This window comes from Myiozetetes cayanensis, unplaced genomic scaffold, assembly GCF_022539395.1.
Source record: "Myiozetetes cayanensis isolate MyiCay16 unplaced genomic scaffold, myiCay2020 scf74, whole genome shotgun sequence".
Taxonomy (NCBI): Eukaryota; Metazoa; Chordata; class Aves; order Passeriformes; family Tyrannidae; genus Myiozetetes; species Myiozetetes cayanensis.
In genome coordinates, this window is record NW_026088009.1 from 79,659 (window position 1) to 96,562 (window position 16,904).

General features: G+C 42.8%; 1 protein-coding gene across 1 annotated transcript in view; it reads left to right on the top strand.

Moving 5' to 3' along the window:
* The first annotated feature begins 4,224 nt into the window (after positions 1-4,224).
* The window catches only part of NEK10 (NIMA related kinase 10), a 75,468-nt gene continuing 62,788 nt past the window's right edge, over positions 4,225-16,904 (top strand). Inside the window, 2 exon segments of the mRNA XM_050338960.1 lie at positions 4,225-4,259; positions 5,891-5,905. Of these exon segments, the coding sequence (XP_050194917.1) occupies positions 4,225-4,259; positions 5,891-5,905 (50 nt within the window).

Here is a 16,904-nt window from a genome sequence, read left to right on the forward strand (position 1 = left end):
CTTCTCTGGTCCTGCTGGCCACACTGTTCTTGATGCAGGCCAGGATGCCATTGGTCTTCTTGGCCATCTGGACACACTGCTGGCTCATGTTCAGCCTCCTGTCAATCAGCACCCCCAGATCCCTTTCCGCCTGGTTGCTCTCCAGCCACTCTGTGCCCAGCCCGTGGGGCTGCAGGGGGTTGTTGTGGCCAAAGTGCAGGACCCGGCACTTGGCCTTGTTGAACTTCATTCCATTGGAATCAACCCAACTCTCCAGCCTATCCAGGTCCCTCTGCCTTCCAGCAGGTCGACACTCCCTCCCAACTTGGTGTCGTCTGCAAATTTGCTAATGATGGATTCAATCCCCTCACCTAAATCATCAATAAAGATGTTAAACAGGACTGGGCCCAGCACTGATCCCTGGGGGACACCACTGGTGACCAGACGCCAGCTGGATGCAGCCCCGTTCACCAGCACTCTCTGGGCCTGGCCATCCAGCCAGCTCTTAACCCAGCAGAGAGTGCACCTGTCTAAGCCCTGGGCTGCCACCTTTTCCAGGAGTATATTATGGGAGAGTGTCAAAGGTTTTGCTGAAGTCCAAATAGACTACATCCACAGCCTTCCCCTCATCCACCATGTGGGTCACCTGATCATCAAAGGAGATCAGGTTGGTCAGACAGGACCTGCCCCTCCTAAACTCGTGCTGGTTGGTTCTGATCCCTTGTCCATCCTGTAGGTGCTGTGTGATTGCACCTAGGATGATCTGCTCTGTAACCTTGCCAGGCACTGAGGTCAGGCTGACAGGCCTGTAGTTTCCCGGGTCCTCCTTGCAGCCCTCTTTGTAGATCAGCGTGACATTTGCCAACTTCCAATCCTCTGGGACCTCCCCAGTGATCCAGGACTGTTGGTAAATGATGGAGAGCGGCTTGACAAGCTCTACTGCCAGCTCCCTCATCACCCTAGGATGGATCCCATCGGGTCCCATGGACTTGTGTGGATCCAGGTAGCTCAGTAAGTCACTGACTGTTTCCTCCTGGAACACAGAGGGGCTATTCGGCTTCCTGTCCCTGTCTACCAGCTCCAGAGATCAGTTGTCCTGAGGGCCACCTGTCCTACTGGTGAATACTGAGGCAAAGCAGGTAAGTACCTCAGCCTTCTCCTCATGCCTGTTAACTATGTTCCCCCCCAAGTCCAACAATGAATAGAGGTTTTCCTTGCCCCTCCTTTTGTTATTAATGTATTTATAGAAATGCTTTTTGTTATCCCTAACAGAAGTAACCAAATTGACTTCAAATTGGGCTTTTGTCTCTCCAATTTTCTTTCTGCATGACCTAGTTATATTCCTAAACTCATCCTGAGTAACCAGTCCTATTTTCCATAGTCTGTAAGCTCTCTTTTTATCTCTGATTTTCTTCACAATCTCCCCATTCAACCAAGTTGGTTGTCTACCCCTCTGGCTTGCCTTTTGGCACACTGGTACAGCCTGTTCCTGTGCACTCAAGACTTCCTTCTTGAAGCACATCCATCCTCTCCCACTTCCACTTGTTTTCAAGGGTTTTTTCCCAGGGTATGCTCTGGACCAGTCTTCTGAACAGGCCAAAATCTGCCCTCTGGATGTCCAGTGTAGAGGTTTTATTGGTGGCCTTCCTTGTATCCCTGAGTATTGCAAACTCTATTATTTCATGGTCACTGTGCCCCAGACGGCCTCCAACCACTACATCTCCCACCAGCCCCTCTCTGTTTGTAAACAACAGGTCTAGTGGGGCCCCACCCTTGGTAGGTTCATTTACCAGGTGGAGCAGGAAATTATCCTCTATACACTCCAGGAATCTTTTAGACTGCCTCTTCTATGCTGTGTTGAGTTCCCAGCAGATATCCGGCAGGTTGAAGTCGCCCACAAGAACAAGGGTTGGCGATTTTGAGACATCTGCCAGCTGCTTGGCTCCAGAACCTCAATGTCTTTCCTGAACTGAGGGGCCCAGAACTGAACACAATACTCAAGGTGTGGCCTCACCGGCACTGAGTACAGGGGAAGGATCACTTCCCTGCTCCTGCTGGCCACACTGTTCCTGATCCAGGCCAGGATGCCATTGGCCTTCTTGACCACCTGGGCACACTGCTGGCTCATGTTCAGTCTCCTGTCGATCAGCACCCCCGGATCCCTTTCCACCTGGCTGCTCTCCAGCCACTCTGTCCCCAGCCTGTAGCGCTGCAGGGGTTGTTGTGGCCAAAGTGCAGGACCCGGCACTTGGCCTCATTGAACTTCATCCCGTTGGAATCGGCCCAACTCTTCAGCCTATCCAGGTCCCTCTGCAGAGCCCTTCTGCCTTCCAGCAGGTCGACTCTCCCTCCCAGCTTGGTGTCGTCTGCAAATTTGCTAATGATGGACTCAATCCCCTCATCCAAATCATCTATAAAGATATTAAACAGGACTGGGCCCAGCACTGATCCCTGGGGGACACCACTGGTGACCGGCCGCCAGCTGGAGGCAGCCCCGTTCACCAGCACTCTCTGGGCCCGGCCCTCCAGCCAGTTCTTAACCCAGCACAGAGTGTCCCTGTCCAAGCCTGGGCTGCCAGCTTTTTCAGGAGTATATTATGGGAGACAGTGTCAAAGGCTTTGCTGAAGTCCAGATAGACACATCCACAGCCTTCCCCTCATCCACCAGGCGGGTCACCTGATCATAAAAGGAGATCAGGTTGGTCAGACCGGACCTGCTCCTCCTAACCCCACCCTGGCTGGCTCTGATCCCTTGTCCATCCTGTAGGTGCTGTGTGATTGCACACAGGATGATCTGCTCCATAACCTTGCCAGGCACTGAGGTCCGGCTGACAGGCCTGTAGTTTCCTGGGTCCTCCTTGCAGCCCTTTTTGTAGATCATCGTGACATTCGCCAACTTCCAATCGTCTGGGACCTCTCCATAGAGCCAGGACTGTTGGTAGAAAATGGAGAGCTCTTCTCCCAGCTCCCTCATGACCCTAGGATGGATCCCATCTGGTCCCATGGACTTGTGTGGATCCAGGTGGCTCAGTAAGTCACTGACTATTTCCTCCTGGAATACAGGGGGGCTGTTTGGCTTCCTGTCCCTGTCTACCAGCTCCAGAGGCCAGTTCTCCTGAGGGCCCCCTGTCCTACTGGTGAATACTGAGGTAAAGTAGGTGTTAAGTACCTCAGCCTTCTCCTCATGCCTGTTAACTATGTTCCCCTCCAAGTCCAACAAGGAATGGAGGTTTTCCTTGCCCCTCCTTTTGTTATTAATGTATTTATAGAAGCGCTTTTTGTTATCCTTAACAGAAGTAGCCAAATTGACTTCAAACTGCACTTTTGTCTCTCTAATTTTCTTTCTACATGACCTAGTTATACTCCTAAACTCATCCTGAGTAGCCAGCCCTATTTTCCATAGTCTGTAAGCTCTCTTTTTATCCCTGATTCCCTTCAGAATCTACCTGTTCAACCAAGCTGGTCGTCTACCTCGCCGGCTTCCTTTTGGCACACCAGTACAGCCTGTTCCTGTGCACTCAAGACTTCCTTCTTGAAGCACTGTACCCCCTTGTTTTCAAGGGTTTTTTCCCAGGGTATGCTCTGGACCAGTCTTCTGAACAGGCTAAAATCTGCCCTCCGGAAGTCCAGTGTGGAGGTTTTATTGGTGGCCTTCCTTGTATCCCTGAGTATTGCAAACTCTATTATTTCATGGTCACTGTGGCCCAGATGACCTCCGACCACTACATCTCCCACCAGCCCCTCTCTGTAAACAGCAGGTCTAGTGGGGCCCCACCCCTGGTAGGTTCATTTACCAGCTGGAGCAGGAAATTAACCTCTATCTGCTCCAGGAATCTCTTAGACTGCCTCTTCTCTGCCATGTTGAGCTCCCAGCAGATATCTGGCAGGTTGAAGTCGCCCACAAGAACAAGGGCTGGTGATTTTGAGACATCTGCCAGCTGCTTGTAGAATAATTCATCCCCTTCATCATCCTGGTTGGGTGGTCTATAACAGACTCCCACCAGGATGTCAACCTTGTTGGCCTTCCCCCTGATTCTGATCCACAGGCACTCAACCTTATCATTGGTGACCTCAAGTTGTACAGAGTCAAGGGACTCTCTAACATATAGAGCCACCCCTCCGCCTCTCCTACCCTGCCTGTTCTTTCTGAAGAGCTTGTAACCATCCATGGCAGCACTCCAGTCATGCGAGTCATCCCACTATGTTTCTGTGATGGCAACTACGTCATAGCTTTCCTGCTGCACGATGGCTTCCGGCTCCTCCATGCTGCGTGCATTAGAGTACATGCACTTCAACTGGACTGCTGATTTTACTCTTAACTCAGGCTTTTCATCCCTGGGCTTCTCTTTGGAAAGCCTGGATTCAACCCCTTCCCCCTTCAAACCTAGTTTAAAGCCCTCCTGATGAGCCCCGCCAACTTATGGGCTACAGTCCTTTTGCCCCTCCTAGATACATAAAGCCCATCTGATTTAAGAAGACTGGGTACTGTGGAGTTTGCCCCATGGTCAAAAAACCCAAAACTTTGACGGTGGCACCAATCCTTTAGCCACCTATTGATAAGGTAGGCTTTCCTACTCTTCTCCTCATTCATCTCCTCATTCATTCCAGCAAGTACAGGAACTGAGGCAAATACTACCTGTGCACCTGTCCCATGAACTGATCTACCCAGTGCCTTGAAGTCCTTTTTGATTACCATGGCACTTCTTCTATTAATATCATCGCTACCAGCCTGGATTACCAACAGTGGATAGTAATTTGAGGTTTGAATTAGCTCAGGAAGTCTCTTACCAATGTCCCTCACCCTGGCTCTGGGAAGGAAGCAAACCTCCCTGTGGGATGGGTCTGGTCGACATATAGGGCCCTCAGTTCCTCTCAAAAGGGAGTCACCTACTACAGTTACCCTTTTTTTCCTCATAGCTGTAGTTGTAACTCATCTGGTAGACAGTGTGCAACCTGTAGACAGATCTTCCTCTTGCCTGATCTCTACTTCACTTTCCAAGTCTAGGTCTTCATATCTGTTGTTCAAGGGCACCTGGGGAGGTGATGGGGGTTGAGACGGTGTTCTTTTACCTCTCCAAACAGGGACATGTTTCCATTCCCTCCTGTCCACTCGGTTTGCCTCTTGACTGCAAGAGGGGCAGGGCATCACTGTCTCCTGCTGGACTTCCTTAGGGGTCGAAAGGATGTGACTCCACCAGTCTATTTCCCTTTCACTTTCCCTAATACTTCTCAGCCTCTCTACCTCTTCCTTGAGCTTTGCTACCATGCAGAGCAAATCATTGACCTGCTTGCATTGCACACAGTTGCCTCTCCCAATGTCCTCTGGCACTGCTGCTGGGGTCAAACGCTCTGCATAGCCAGAGACCTGAATGGCTGCATCCTTCTTGGAGGGTTCTGTCTGTGTCGACACACTCCTAGTGGTAACAGTAGCAACAGCTTTCATTTTTTTAGAAACCATTACTGGCTTGAGTTGAAATATGGGAAAAAAAACCCCCCAAAAAACTACCAAAAAACCCCAACCTAGGAGATGGCTGTGCCCTGCCTGTTTGAACTAACATGCCACACCCCTGTTTGCCCGCTCCTGTTCACCTTGCTCCAGGTTTCTGGCACTCCCTGGAGATGTTTATGTAGCCCTCTGGAACACCAGCTAAAGAGCCTGTCCCACCCCTCTCTCGGTTCCCAAGGAGCACTGTTTTTTTAGGCTAATAAATGACAAAGTAATTCTTATTCTATCAGACTCTAATATCAGCTATGAATTTAATTTTACATGCCTTTATTAAGGTTGTAGTTGAGAATCTTTGTAAGATCCCTTTTGTTTGTTTTTAAGCTTTGTCTAGCTCTTCGTTATTTGCATAAAGAGAAGAGGATTGTTCATCGAGATCTCTGAACACTGTCATGCTGGGGGATAAAGACAAAGTTACAGTTAGTAAGTACAACTGCTTTTCTTTAAGACAATTTCTCATGATGTACTGAAACTCTCAGAAGGTTTCAGATTCCTGGGCTATTGATCATCGTACTTGGAAGCTAGTAAATTATTGGATTGTGATCCTATGATATAGAATGGTATGGGTGGAAAGGGATCTTAAAGATCCTCTATTTTCAATCCCCCTTGCTGTAGGCAGGGACATCTTGACTAGACTGGGTTGCTCAGAGCTCCATCCAACCTGACCTTAAAACTTCCAGGGATGGGGCATCCATAACTTCTCTGCACAACCTGTTCCAGTGCCTCACTACCTTCACAGTAAAAAAGTTTTTCTAATATGTAATTTAACCTACTCTCTTTCAGTTTGAAACTATTTCCCCTTGTCATCTCACTACATCCTCTTGTAAAAAATCCCACTCCAACCCCGATTGTCTGTATAGGCTGGGAATGAGAAGCTGGAGAGCAGTGCTGCAGAAAGGGGGTCCTGGTCGATGACAAGCTGAATCTGAGTCAGCAGTGCCCTGGCAGCCAGCAGGGCCATCTGGGTCCTGGGGGTCATCAGACAAAGCATGACCAGCCGGTCAAGGGAGGGGATTGTCCCACTCTGCTCTGCACTGGGGTGGCCTCACCTTGAATATTGTGTGCAGTTTTGGGCACTGCAGTATAAGAAAGATATTAAGCTAATAGAGAGTGTCCAAAGGAGGGCAGTGAAGATGGCAAAGGGTCTGGAGGAGAAGCCATATGAGGAGCAGCTGAGTTCTGTTCAGCCTGGAGGAGAGGAGGCTGAGTGGAGACCTCATTGCAGTCTAAAACTTCCTTGTGAAGGGAATTGGAGGGGCAGGTGCTGGTCTCTTCTCTCTCATGACCAGTGACACGACCCGAGGGAATGGCATGAAGGTGAGGTCGTGTAGGTTTAGGTTGAATATCGGAAAAGATTTTCCACCCAAAGGGTGTAACAGGCTGCCCAGGGAAATAGTCACAGCACCAAGCCTGTCTGAGTTCCGCAAGTGTTTGGACAACACTCTTGGGCACATGGTGTGATTTTTGGGGTGTCCTGTGCAGAGCCGCAAGTTGGGCTCTATGATCCTGATGAGTCCCTTCCAACCTAGCATATTCTTTGATTCTATGATTCTTGAAGGCTTCCTTCAGGTACTGGAGGGCCACAATTACGTCCCCCTGAAACCTCTTTTCCAGGATGAATAAATTCAATTCTCTCAGCCTTTCCTTGTAGGAGAGGTGCTTCATCCCTCTAATCATCTTGGTGGCCTCCTCTGGACTCACTCAAACAGGTCAATGTCCTTCCTGTTCTGGGGACCCCATAGATGTTTGCAGTACTCCAGGTAGTGTCTCACCAGAGCAGAGTAGAGGGGCAGAATCACTTGTCTCAACCTGCTGGGTGCAGCCCGGGGTAGGGTTGGCTTTCACATTGCCAGCTCATGTCCAGCCTTTCATCCACCAGCACCCCCAAGTCCTTCTCAGCAGGGCTGCTCCCCATCTGTTCATCCCACAGCCTGTATTGATACTGAGGGCTGCCCCAACCCAGGTGCAGCACCTTGCATTTGGTCTTGTTAAACTGCATGAGATTCCCATGGACTCACTTCTCGAGCTTGTCCAGGTCCCTCTGGATGGCATCCCATTGTTCAGGTGTGTCAGCTACAACACTCAGCTTGGTGTTATCTGCAAATTTGGTGAGGGTGCACTCGGTTCCTTCATCTTTGTCATTAATGAAGGTGTTACCTAAGACTGGCACCTGAGGGACACCACTTTCACTGATGTTGACTGGGACTTTGAGCCATTGACCACTACCATCTGGATGCAGTCATCCAATTACTTTTTTATCCATCTAACAGTCCACTCATCAAATTTATCTCGCTTCAATTTAGAGAGAAGGATGTTGTGGGGGATTGTGTCAAAGGCTTTACAGAAGTCCAGATAAATGACATTTATTGTTGCGCTTTCCTTGTCCACTGATGTAGTCGCTCCATCATAGAAAGCCACTAGGTTGGTTCGGCAGGACTTGCCCTTGGTGAAGCCTGAATCACTTCTTTGTATTCCATGTGCCTTAGCGTAGCTTCTAGGAGGATCTGTTCCGTGATCTTTCCAGGCGCAGAAGTAAAATAATTGCTAATACAAATTGTGTATTCATTGCCACCAGGTGTATGACAGCCACGGCTATGTTTTTTTGCAGCTATATATGTCAAATATGATGGAGGAGTTGATTTAGCCCTAAAAAAATTAAACTGTAGCTATGCTTCAGTGCCTATTTTTGTTACATCAGCAAGAAAATTGAAATAACCAGATTACATAGCGAGTACTAGTGAACATACAAAGTAAAACAGCTGTCAATTTTGTTCTATTCCAATTCTGCCACAAAGTTGCTTAGTATCCTTCAGTTGTTCCCAGTGATCAGCTGCAGTGAGGTGCTATTTGTCTAAGCCTGACTAGTGAATATTCTTGATGTATGCTTCTGTAATCACCAGTGTGGAGGAAGGACCCTAGACAGGTTCCAGGATAGGCTTTCAAAGCACTATGCGTGTGAACAGTACAAAGCATGGCATAGCTTTGGTCTTTGAGTGAATCAGTACAACCTGGTACACACAGCAAGTCTTACAGGCAGTTCAGATCCTGTAGTTTTTGAAGTTCTCAGGGAACTACTGCATGCTTTCTTGCTGCTCGTGACACAGGAGAAAATAAGTGATTTGAGTGCTGCAGAATTGTTGTCAGAAGTCTTTAGGCAAAATTCAGTCTCTCTTCTTTAAATATAATAGGAAGGTGTAAGCATATGCACACACCCATCCACAAAACACTCAGCTATAAATATTTAGCAACCGTTGTTTCATAGTAAATATTTTTACCTGATGATGTACATACTTAAATTCATTCATTATTAAATTGTATGTACCCAAAGCCCTCTGATTCTTAGTAATGATATAGTTTTGAAAGAAGGTGATTTAATGGAGCATTTGTCCTTGAGTGATGAAAATAAATATTCAGAATATTATTTTAATCATATAATTGTATTTTATATCATCATACTGCCACTGAGGGGCACTCTTGTCTTGATTTAACAGCTTTTGCTTATCTCTGGTCCAATCTAAGTATAAAGAAGTATAAGCATACTTTCACATGCAAGCTCAAAATTGCTGTTGAAAAGCATTTATATTTCTGTCGAAGATTTACAGGAGTTGAGGAAATGGGAAGAACTGAAATTTATTTAGACCATTTCTACGGTGATTGGTTCAAAACTATTGCAATATTTAAACAAACACTTTGTTTAGTGCTACAACTAGTACCAGTGTAGTAACCACTGAATTTTTGGAGGGAGCTGAAGACCTTTTATCTATTGCTTCTGAATTTTAGTGAGCCTTGTTTTATGACTGTAATGAAATTAAGAATAATTTACTTTCTTTCTGACAACAGTAAATCTGTACTCTGTGAGTGCATGCTGTGCTATTGGGCCTTAACTCATACAGTTTATGTATGCCAAAGACTGGAGCATTTGTCATCTTGATAATTATATCTTGCAGTGTTTGAGGGTAAGTGTACTATCCATTTGAGAATTTCAAGTGGTTCTTGATGAAAGTTTGTCCTGGCTTCAGATGTGATAGAGTTAATTTTCCTTCTAGTAGCTGGTGCCGTGCTGTGTTTTGAACTTAGTATGACAGTAATGTTATAACACGCTGATGTTTTAGTTGTTGCTAGGTAGTGTTTACTCTAAATCGAGGACTTTTCAGTTTTCCATCCTCTGCCAGTGAGGAGGTGCACAGCAAGCTGGGGCAGGGGGAGCACGGCTGGAACAACTGACCTGAACTAGCCAAAGGGATATTCCATACCATAGAACGCCACGGCCCGTATATAAACTGGGGGGAGTTGGCTGGGAGCTGCTTTGGGACTGGCTGGGCATCAGTCAGCAGGTGGTGAACAACTGTAGTGTGCATCACTTGTTTTTCCTGAGTTTTATTGCACGCTCTCTCTCTCTCTTATTGTTGTCATCATTATTATTATATTTTATTTTGTTTCTATAATTCAACTGTTCTTATATAAACCAACCAGTTTTACCTTTTTTTTTTCCCCTAGTTCTCCTCTCCAGTGGGAGAGGTGGGGAATTGAGTGTGTGGGGATTGCTGGCTGGGGTTAAACCATGACAAAGTTAATACAAAATGTCAGATGACTATGAACCATATGCTAAAATATTAAGAAATCTCTGCATTGAATTTATCCTGTCAGCTTTTATAAAAAGAGAATGTCTGCTCCTAGATCTACTGAAAACTGTAGTTCTGTGTTTACAAGCTGCACAGTCATCCTAAATAGAGTTAGTTCCATTTTCTGGAGTCTTTCAAATCTGAAAACTGACCCAAAAGTTGCCTTGATCTAACTAGAATAATGTTCCTGTGGACTACCTGTGAAGTGGTGTTGTGTGACTATGTAATCAAGTTATGGCCCAAATTATTTTGTTCCATAAAAGAAGTTTGTGTATCCTGTAATACTGCTGTTTTTTCTTTTCCTCAATCAGTTCTTCTGGAAATAGTTAATCTCTTGCTATGAGAGTTGGCAGGCTGACAATATAACAAAGGCAGGTCATTCCTCTGTAACTAATGTTCTTAAAAAATGTTGTTATTAGAGAGGTACCTTAGTTTCAGACTCTCATGGTATATTTTTTATTAAAAAAAAATGAAGTGAGCAATACACTGGAGCAAAGTGCTTTTTATAGATTAAGACTTTCATTTTACAGCAGTCCCAGCAATGAATTGCTTTAAGAAAGTTCTTGAACCCACAAACAGGCATTTGATACCGTGTATGTGACAACAGGACAACTCACATTCCAAACCCCTTGAAGACCTCTTACGCTGTTTCTGCATTTACATTGGTTAAAAAGGAAAGGAGTGCATAGTGTGGGAGACACTCTCACTTTGCTGTCAGAGCAGAAAACAATAAACCTGCTAAAGAATTATGCTTGTTAGTCCTGAATTCATAAAGAAAAGTTCTACAGGTTGTCCTTGTAGAAAATTCCAGCAGGGAGCTATAGAGAAAGGTGGCTGAAAGCAAGAATTTGTGTAGAGGACTCTGCAACTGGCCTGGCACAACGTAAGGTTAAGTTGAGAGACCTTTTTTAGTGATGGTCTCTGAATATCATGTCTATAGATCTTAATGAAAAAGGATGCCTGAGCTAATACCTCATGCTCTTGTGGGACCCCACCTGAAGTACTGCATCCAGCTCTGGGGTCCTCAGCACAAGAAGGACATGGACCTGTTGGAGTAAGTCCAGACGAGTCTTAGAGGGGTGGAACACCTCTCCTGCGAGGAAAGGCTGAGAGAGTTGGGATTGTTCTACCCAGAGAAGAAAAGACTCTGGGAAGACCTTGGAGTACCTTCCTTTACCTAAAGGAGACTACAAAAGAGCTGGAGAGGGACTTTTTAAAAGGGCAAGTAGTGATAGGACAAGGCGTGATGGCTTTAAATTGAGAGTAGGCTTAGATTAGATATGAGAAGAAAATTCTTTACTGTGGAGGTGGTGAGACACTGGAACAGATTGCCCAGAGAAGTTGTGGATGCCTCATCCCTTGAAGTGTTCAAGGCCAGGTTGGATGGGGCTTTGAGCAACCTGGTCTAGTGAAAGGTGTCCCTGCCTTTGTCAGGGGAGTTGGAACAGATGATCTTAAGGTCCCTTCTCAACCAAACCCTTTTATGATAATAATGTGAAGAATTTTTGAATCTTTGTAATCACATTGGGCTTTCTTTTCCTTAAATAATGTGTGTGCTTAGATACTATTCATATTCAGGTCTGTCTTTCTTGGGCTTTTTTTGAACTTATGCAAGGTACAAATGAAAGTGCTAAGCAAGGCCAGGAGGTGCTTCATTCCAATGTGAAGATTATATAACTTGTTTTGTATTTCCCAGGACATCATTTACACGTCAATTAAATCTGAATTATCCAATCTTTTTTGGGCTCTTTTAAGTTTGCATATGCAAACAGACATTTACAGTCTGGTCCTAACCAGGCTGTCTCTGACTGTAGAGAACTTAAAGTATGTTGCTGTTATGTAGTCTCTGGAACTGCCCACCCTACTCATTTTCAGTTTACTTTCTGACATAAATTTGATAGGAAGGGGTCCATAACTACCATCTTTTGTGTTGGTACAGCATTTAATTGTAATTGATTCAGCTACAAATTCTTGAAAATATAAATACTAAATCATGCTCACCTGCAGTTTCATAAAATACCTCTTTCTAAATTGGTAGAAAAGTGTTACTGAAACTGTACATCTCTGGTCAGATTGAATGTCTAATTTATTGCTTCTGACACAGAAAAAAAGGTAGAATCTTAAGCAAAACCTGGATGAAAGTTGTTCTGTATGGGGTTTCAGAGATTCGTTGAACCAATACTATCTGTGGCTTTCGGTTTAATCTGACTAGCCTTTTTATAGAAGACATTGAGAAGTTACAGCTCTGAATTGAAAATGTGTGTCTGCTTTTATTGCAGCTATATTTTACTGCAGCTGTATTTTGTTTCTATTACAGTGTGTTTCTGTCTAGAGCTTCATGGCTGCATCTGTTTGTAGGACAAGACAGAATACTCTGTAGATCATCACTTTTCCTCAGTGTGATTTAGTTGCAGCAAGGTTTAGACCATACTCTCTTTTGGGCAACATGTTCTGTTTAATGTTTAGTACACATTATAAAATAGCAGCAGGAAGGATCTATATGGATCAGAAAGCTAGGATTATATTGCAGCAGAATAGTTGTTTTGAGACAACTTATCTGCCTGATATATTTCTAATTATAACAGGCAGCCATGCAGTGTCAGAACAGTGAATTGAATGAGACTTGAAAAGTTCAAATATCTGCAAGATGCTGGAAGAAGGCTACCTGTTAATTTTGAAATTCAAAATACTTGCTTATTTAGTGCTTTAGAAAACCCACTGGGTCTGGATTCTGTGCCGTGACCAGAGAAGCAGTGGCCATGAGATAAAGTGGATATAACCAGTGTCTGTTTTTTTGTTAGTCACTACTTTTCAAAGTCACTTGAATCAGTGCTAGTTTTTTAGCAGGTTATATGGCTCATGTAACTAATAGTCATTGTCAGAATTGCTACCCTTCATACTAAGGTTCAAGGAAATGCTTTATTTTCAAAGCTGTTTTCAGAATAGGATGAGTGGAATCTTCCACTTGTTTATGTTGACACTGTAAATCAAAGTCTTCTGGAAAGTCTTGGTGGATTAATGGCATGATTGCGTCTCTCTTTACAAATCCCAGTTCTAGATGTGGATAAATGCTCAGGTTCTTAGTGCAGAAGTTACAAGCTTCACAAAATTGGCAGTAGACTGCTTACAAAGCATTCACAGACTGTTCTGAGTTGGAAGGGACCCACAAGGATCATCGGGCCCATCTCGAGTGAGTGACCACTACACGGATCGAAGTCACAGACCTTGGTGTTATTAGCACCATGCTCTGACCAGCTAAGCTAGAGATATTTGATAACAGCATACAGAAAGGAGAGTGATGGAATAGCTAGACGGTTTATTTGGGAATGAGGAGTAATTAATTCTGCTCCCATTCTATTGATGGGAAAGAGTAGAGTAAGTACTGTTGATTAAATGGCAAATTATCTTGATTTTAGCATATGCTTTTAAGGAAAATAAAATTAAAGTTCTAATTTTATACTCCAAATCACTGTAACTCAATAAGTTGCTGACAAACTTTCTTGATTACAATTGCAAACTTGCTGAAGAGAAGCAAAGGGATTTTGCCTCATCCTGAACCCATCAGCTTAGAAAAAGAAACTGTTCAGTGGGTACACAATGAAAATCTGACATGAACAGGTCTGAAGTTCACATATGTGATGAATTTGATATTTGATATTTGATTCATCCTCCTTTTTTTGCTGTGCATTTGGTCTTTGTGTGCATGTTTGATTTGAGGAGAAATTAATGGTGTTTTCAAATAAAGGTCAAATATAAATTAAGGCAACAAATGTGCAAATATGAAATCAGTGTTGTTAAGATGTAGTATATGGATAATTTTTCTCTTGTTTTTACTGTAGAAGATAAATCTACTAGTTGAAATCATTGGGAAATGAAATTGCAAATGAAAAAACAGATTTTTTTTGTCAATAAAAAGAGAAAAAATCATTGCACGTATCTAAAATGCTCATTTAAAGAGACTGCTAAGATTTAGAAAGTTTTTGTAATTTGCCTGTTATGAACGCTGAAGAGATCATTCTCTAGGAGGTTAAGATACTACTCAAGTCACACTACTCATTGTTTCATAGTTCTGTCTTCCCTTCATGCCCTCTTCCACAGTGTTAATCTTTTTTGAAGTTATCTTATATCATTATCACTTACTCTCCTACTCTAAAACAATATAAACAAATGAAACCAAGTGAAGAGGGGTGTTTCAGATTCTAAAGAATTATTACTATCCTGTTAATTTTTCTTCCTATTTGAGGACTGTCTTGCATGGTTGTTGGACTATTTTTCAATGAATTGAAAAAAAAATGTACGTTTAGTTTACTAGATTCCTGATACATAGTAGAAAAACTCTCAAGGCTTAATCTTTACAATCAGAGTGCAAAATGTAGTAAATTTAATAATAACTGTGGAGAGATGTGTCTTTTGGTAATGAATTGATGGTGAAATTGCGTATCTAGCCATAGTGTATAAAAATGCATCTAATGGTGTAAGTTTGTTAGTTTTTTATTGGTTTTGAATAGACCTAATAATAATATTTTATTTTTAAGGATGCCAAGCTTCGAACCATAAGAGAAATTAGCTGTAAAGAAATTGCATCAGTTGAAGTTGCACAGCAGTCAAAGCACCAAGAACTATTCCCATGGAAATCTGATTTTAGAAAACTTGTTGGCTAGGTTGTTTTACCTACCATTACTCTGAGTTTACAAACTCCTGTGTTAGGATGATAGAAATAGTTGTAGTGGTGTTATGCACGTAATTCACATGAACTTGAAAGAAATTAAAATAGTATTTAAAACTGGAAAATGTATCATTTTTTCAAAATTAAATATGCAGATAAAAGCAATCATTATTTTGCAACAACAATTCTTTTTTGGGGCAGATAGATCTTTCCATTGGTACCATTAAAGGTCTAAGACTGCTTCCTCAGGAAAATGTGTCATCCACTAGTTTTTTTATTTTATTTTATCTGTACTATAGAATAACAATTTCTTGTTTTATTTTTAGTGCAAAAGGAGTAATTTTCAATTTTCAGGAAGGTAGGACAAGCTAAAAGTCAAAATGAGGGGTTTTGTTATTTTGGGTGGGGGGGAAGGGATTAGCCTCACTAATGCTGGTTTTATTCCTGCATTGCAAAACTACAGAGAGCAACAAGTGTCAGACAAGTCAATGATTTTAGGACTGCAGTACTGAAACTGGGACTAGATTAAAGTAACATGGAGCTAGCCTAGAAAAAGGGTGAGCTAAACATATCAAGACACAAGTGTCATGTGATCTGGTTTCCAGAGATTGTGCAAGAGAGATGCAGGAATAGTTCTATTTTATATCAGAGGGCTACCAGCTCATCTTGCTCTGAATCACTTAGATCATCTTATAATTTCCCCTTTGGATGGACTGATGCAGCATCCTGATGTTGGCAGGCTTGCTCACCCTTTCCTTTCCTCCTGTTCTGTGCTATCTTTTTGTCTTTGTTCTTTCCAGACTTTGTTTTGGTTCATCTAATTTAGTGGTTTGCAAATCTTTCGCTTACCTTCTGAGAATGATTCTCTAAGGGCTTTTCTTTTCCATTTTTCTCTGGTCACCTTTATTCTACTGATATTTATCATATGTCAGCATTGATACAGTTCCAGCAAGTACTGACAACACTTCTGTTAATTGGTAAGTTGCTTTTTTTGTGTATGAGAACAGAAAGTGTAGGAAAATATTTGGAAGCTGTAAGTTTTTTATTTTTTCTGAAATTCGTGAGGTTTGTGATCGGATGCATCTACATTCTCACAGGTATGTGTGAATTAAGACTGGCCTCTGGAAGGTTAGGACTAGCTTCCCATACTTAAGAGCTATGTCTTAATGCTTGGTGTACCATTAGTTGAAGTAACTGTAGGCAAATTGAGATAGTTCAGGAAGAATGCTTTCTTAAATAAGCAGAGTTTTGAATTTCAGAAATGACCAATAAGATCATAAGATTCATTAGATTAGATCAAAGATTTATGTAGGTGTCTCTCTGTGCTAAAAGGTGACGTGTTGGTAGAGTTCATAAAGAAGTAGAGCAAGTATTGAGTTATCTTTCTCTCACAAATCCTGTTTTGGGACATTGATAAATATGAATTGTTGCAGTGGGTCCACATTAATCAAGCTGAAGTTCATAGCTGAAACGGTGCACACTAGTTAATAGGGGTTATTTTCCTATATGTTCATAACTTCATTTAATGATATGCAAGGCAGGCCTCTCACAGTTCTCAGAAGTTATTTCGTTTGTTTGTTAGTTATTGTAGCAACTTTTGGCAAAGTTGCTACAATCAAATACCACATAATCCTGGAGCATTATAAACTGCAGATAGATGCTTATATAAATTAAAAGAAGCAATTTCACTAGTTCAGTGCTATTCGACATTTGCCAGTTCTTTTTCATTCAATTCTGTATTACAGGCTTTGGAAAGCTAAGAAAAAATATTTATGCTTAATGTAAAGCTGATTGTCCTGTGCTTTATATTCCTTAGGTCTGGCAGCACCAGTTGTATGTAGGAGCTTCTTGCTTGCTGGTGTCAAGACAATTTAGCAGAATTTGGAAAAAGTAACTGCCAATGAAAGGGTTTTTTCCCCTCCATTTCTGAGGACCTGAGCCTAAAAAGAAGATATTATATTTACTCCATCTGGATGATTTTCTTGCTTTCTTTTTTTTTTTTTTCCCCCCAGGTAATCACTAATGTTGTTTTAAAATAGACTACTTCCAGAACTGAGATGTCCAGCTTTCCTCTTTCCTTTACTAAGTCTTTCAAGCACCAGGAACTAAATTTATTCATTGTTACAATGTCTTA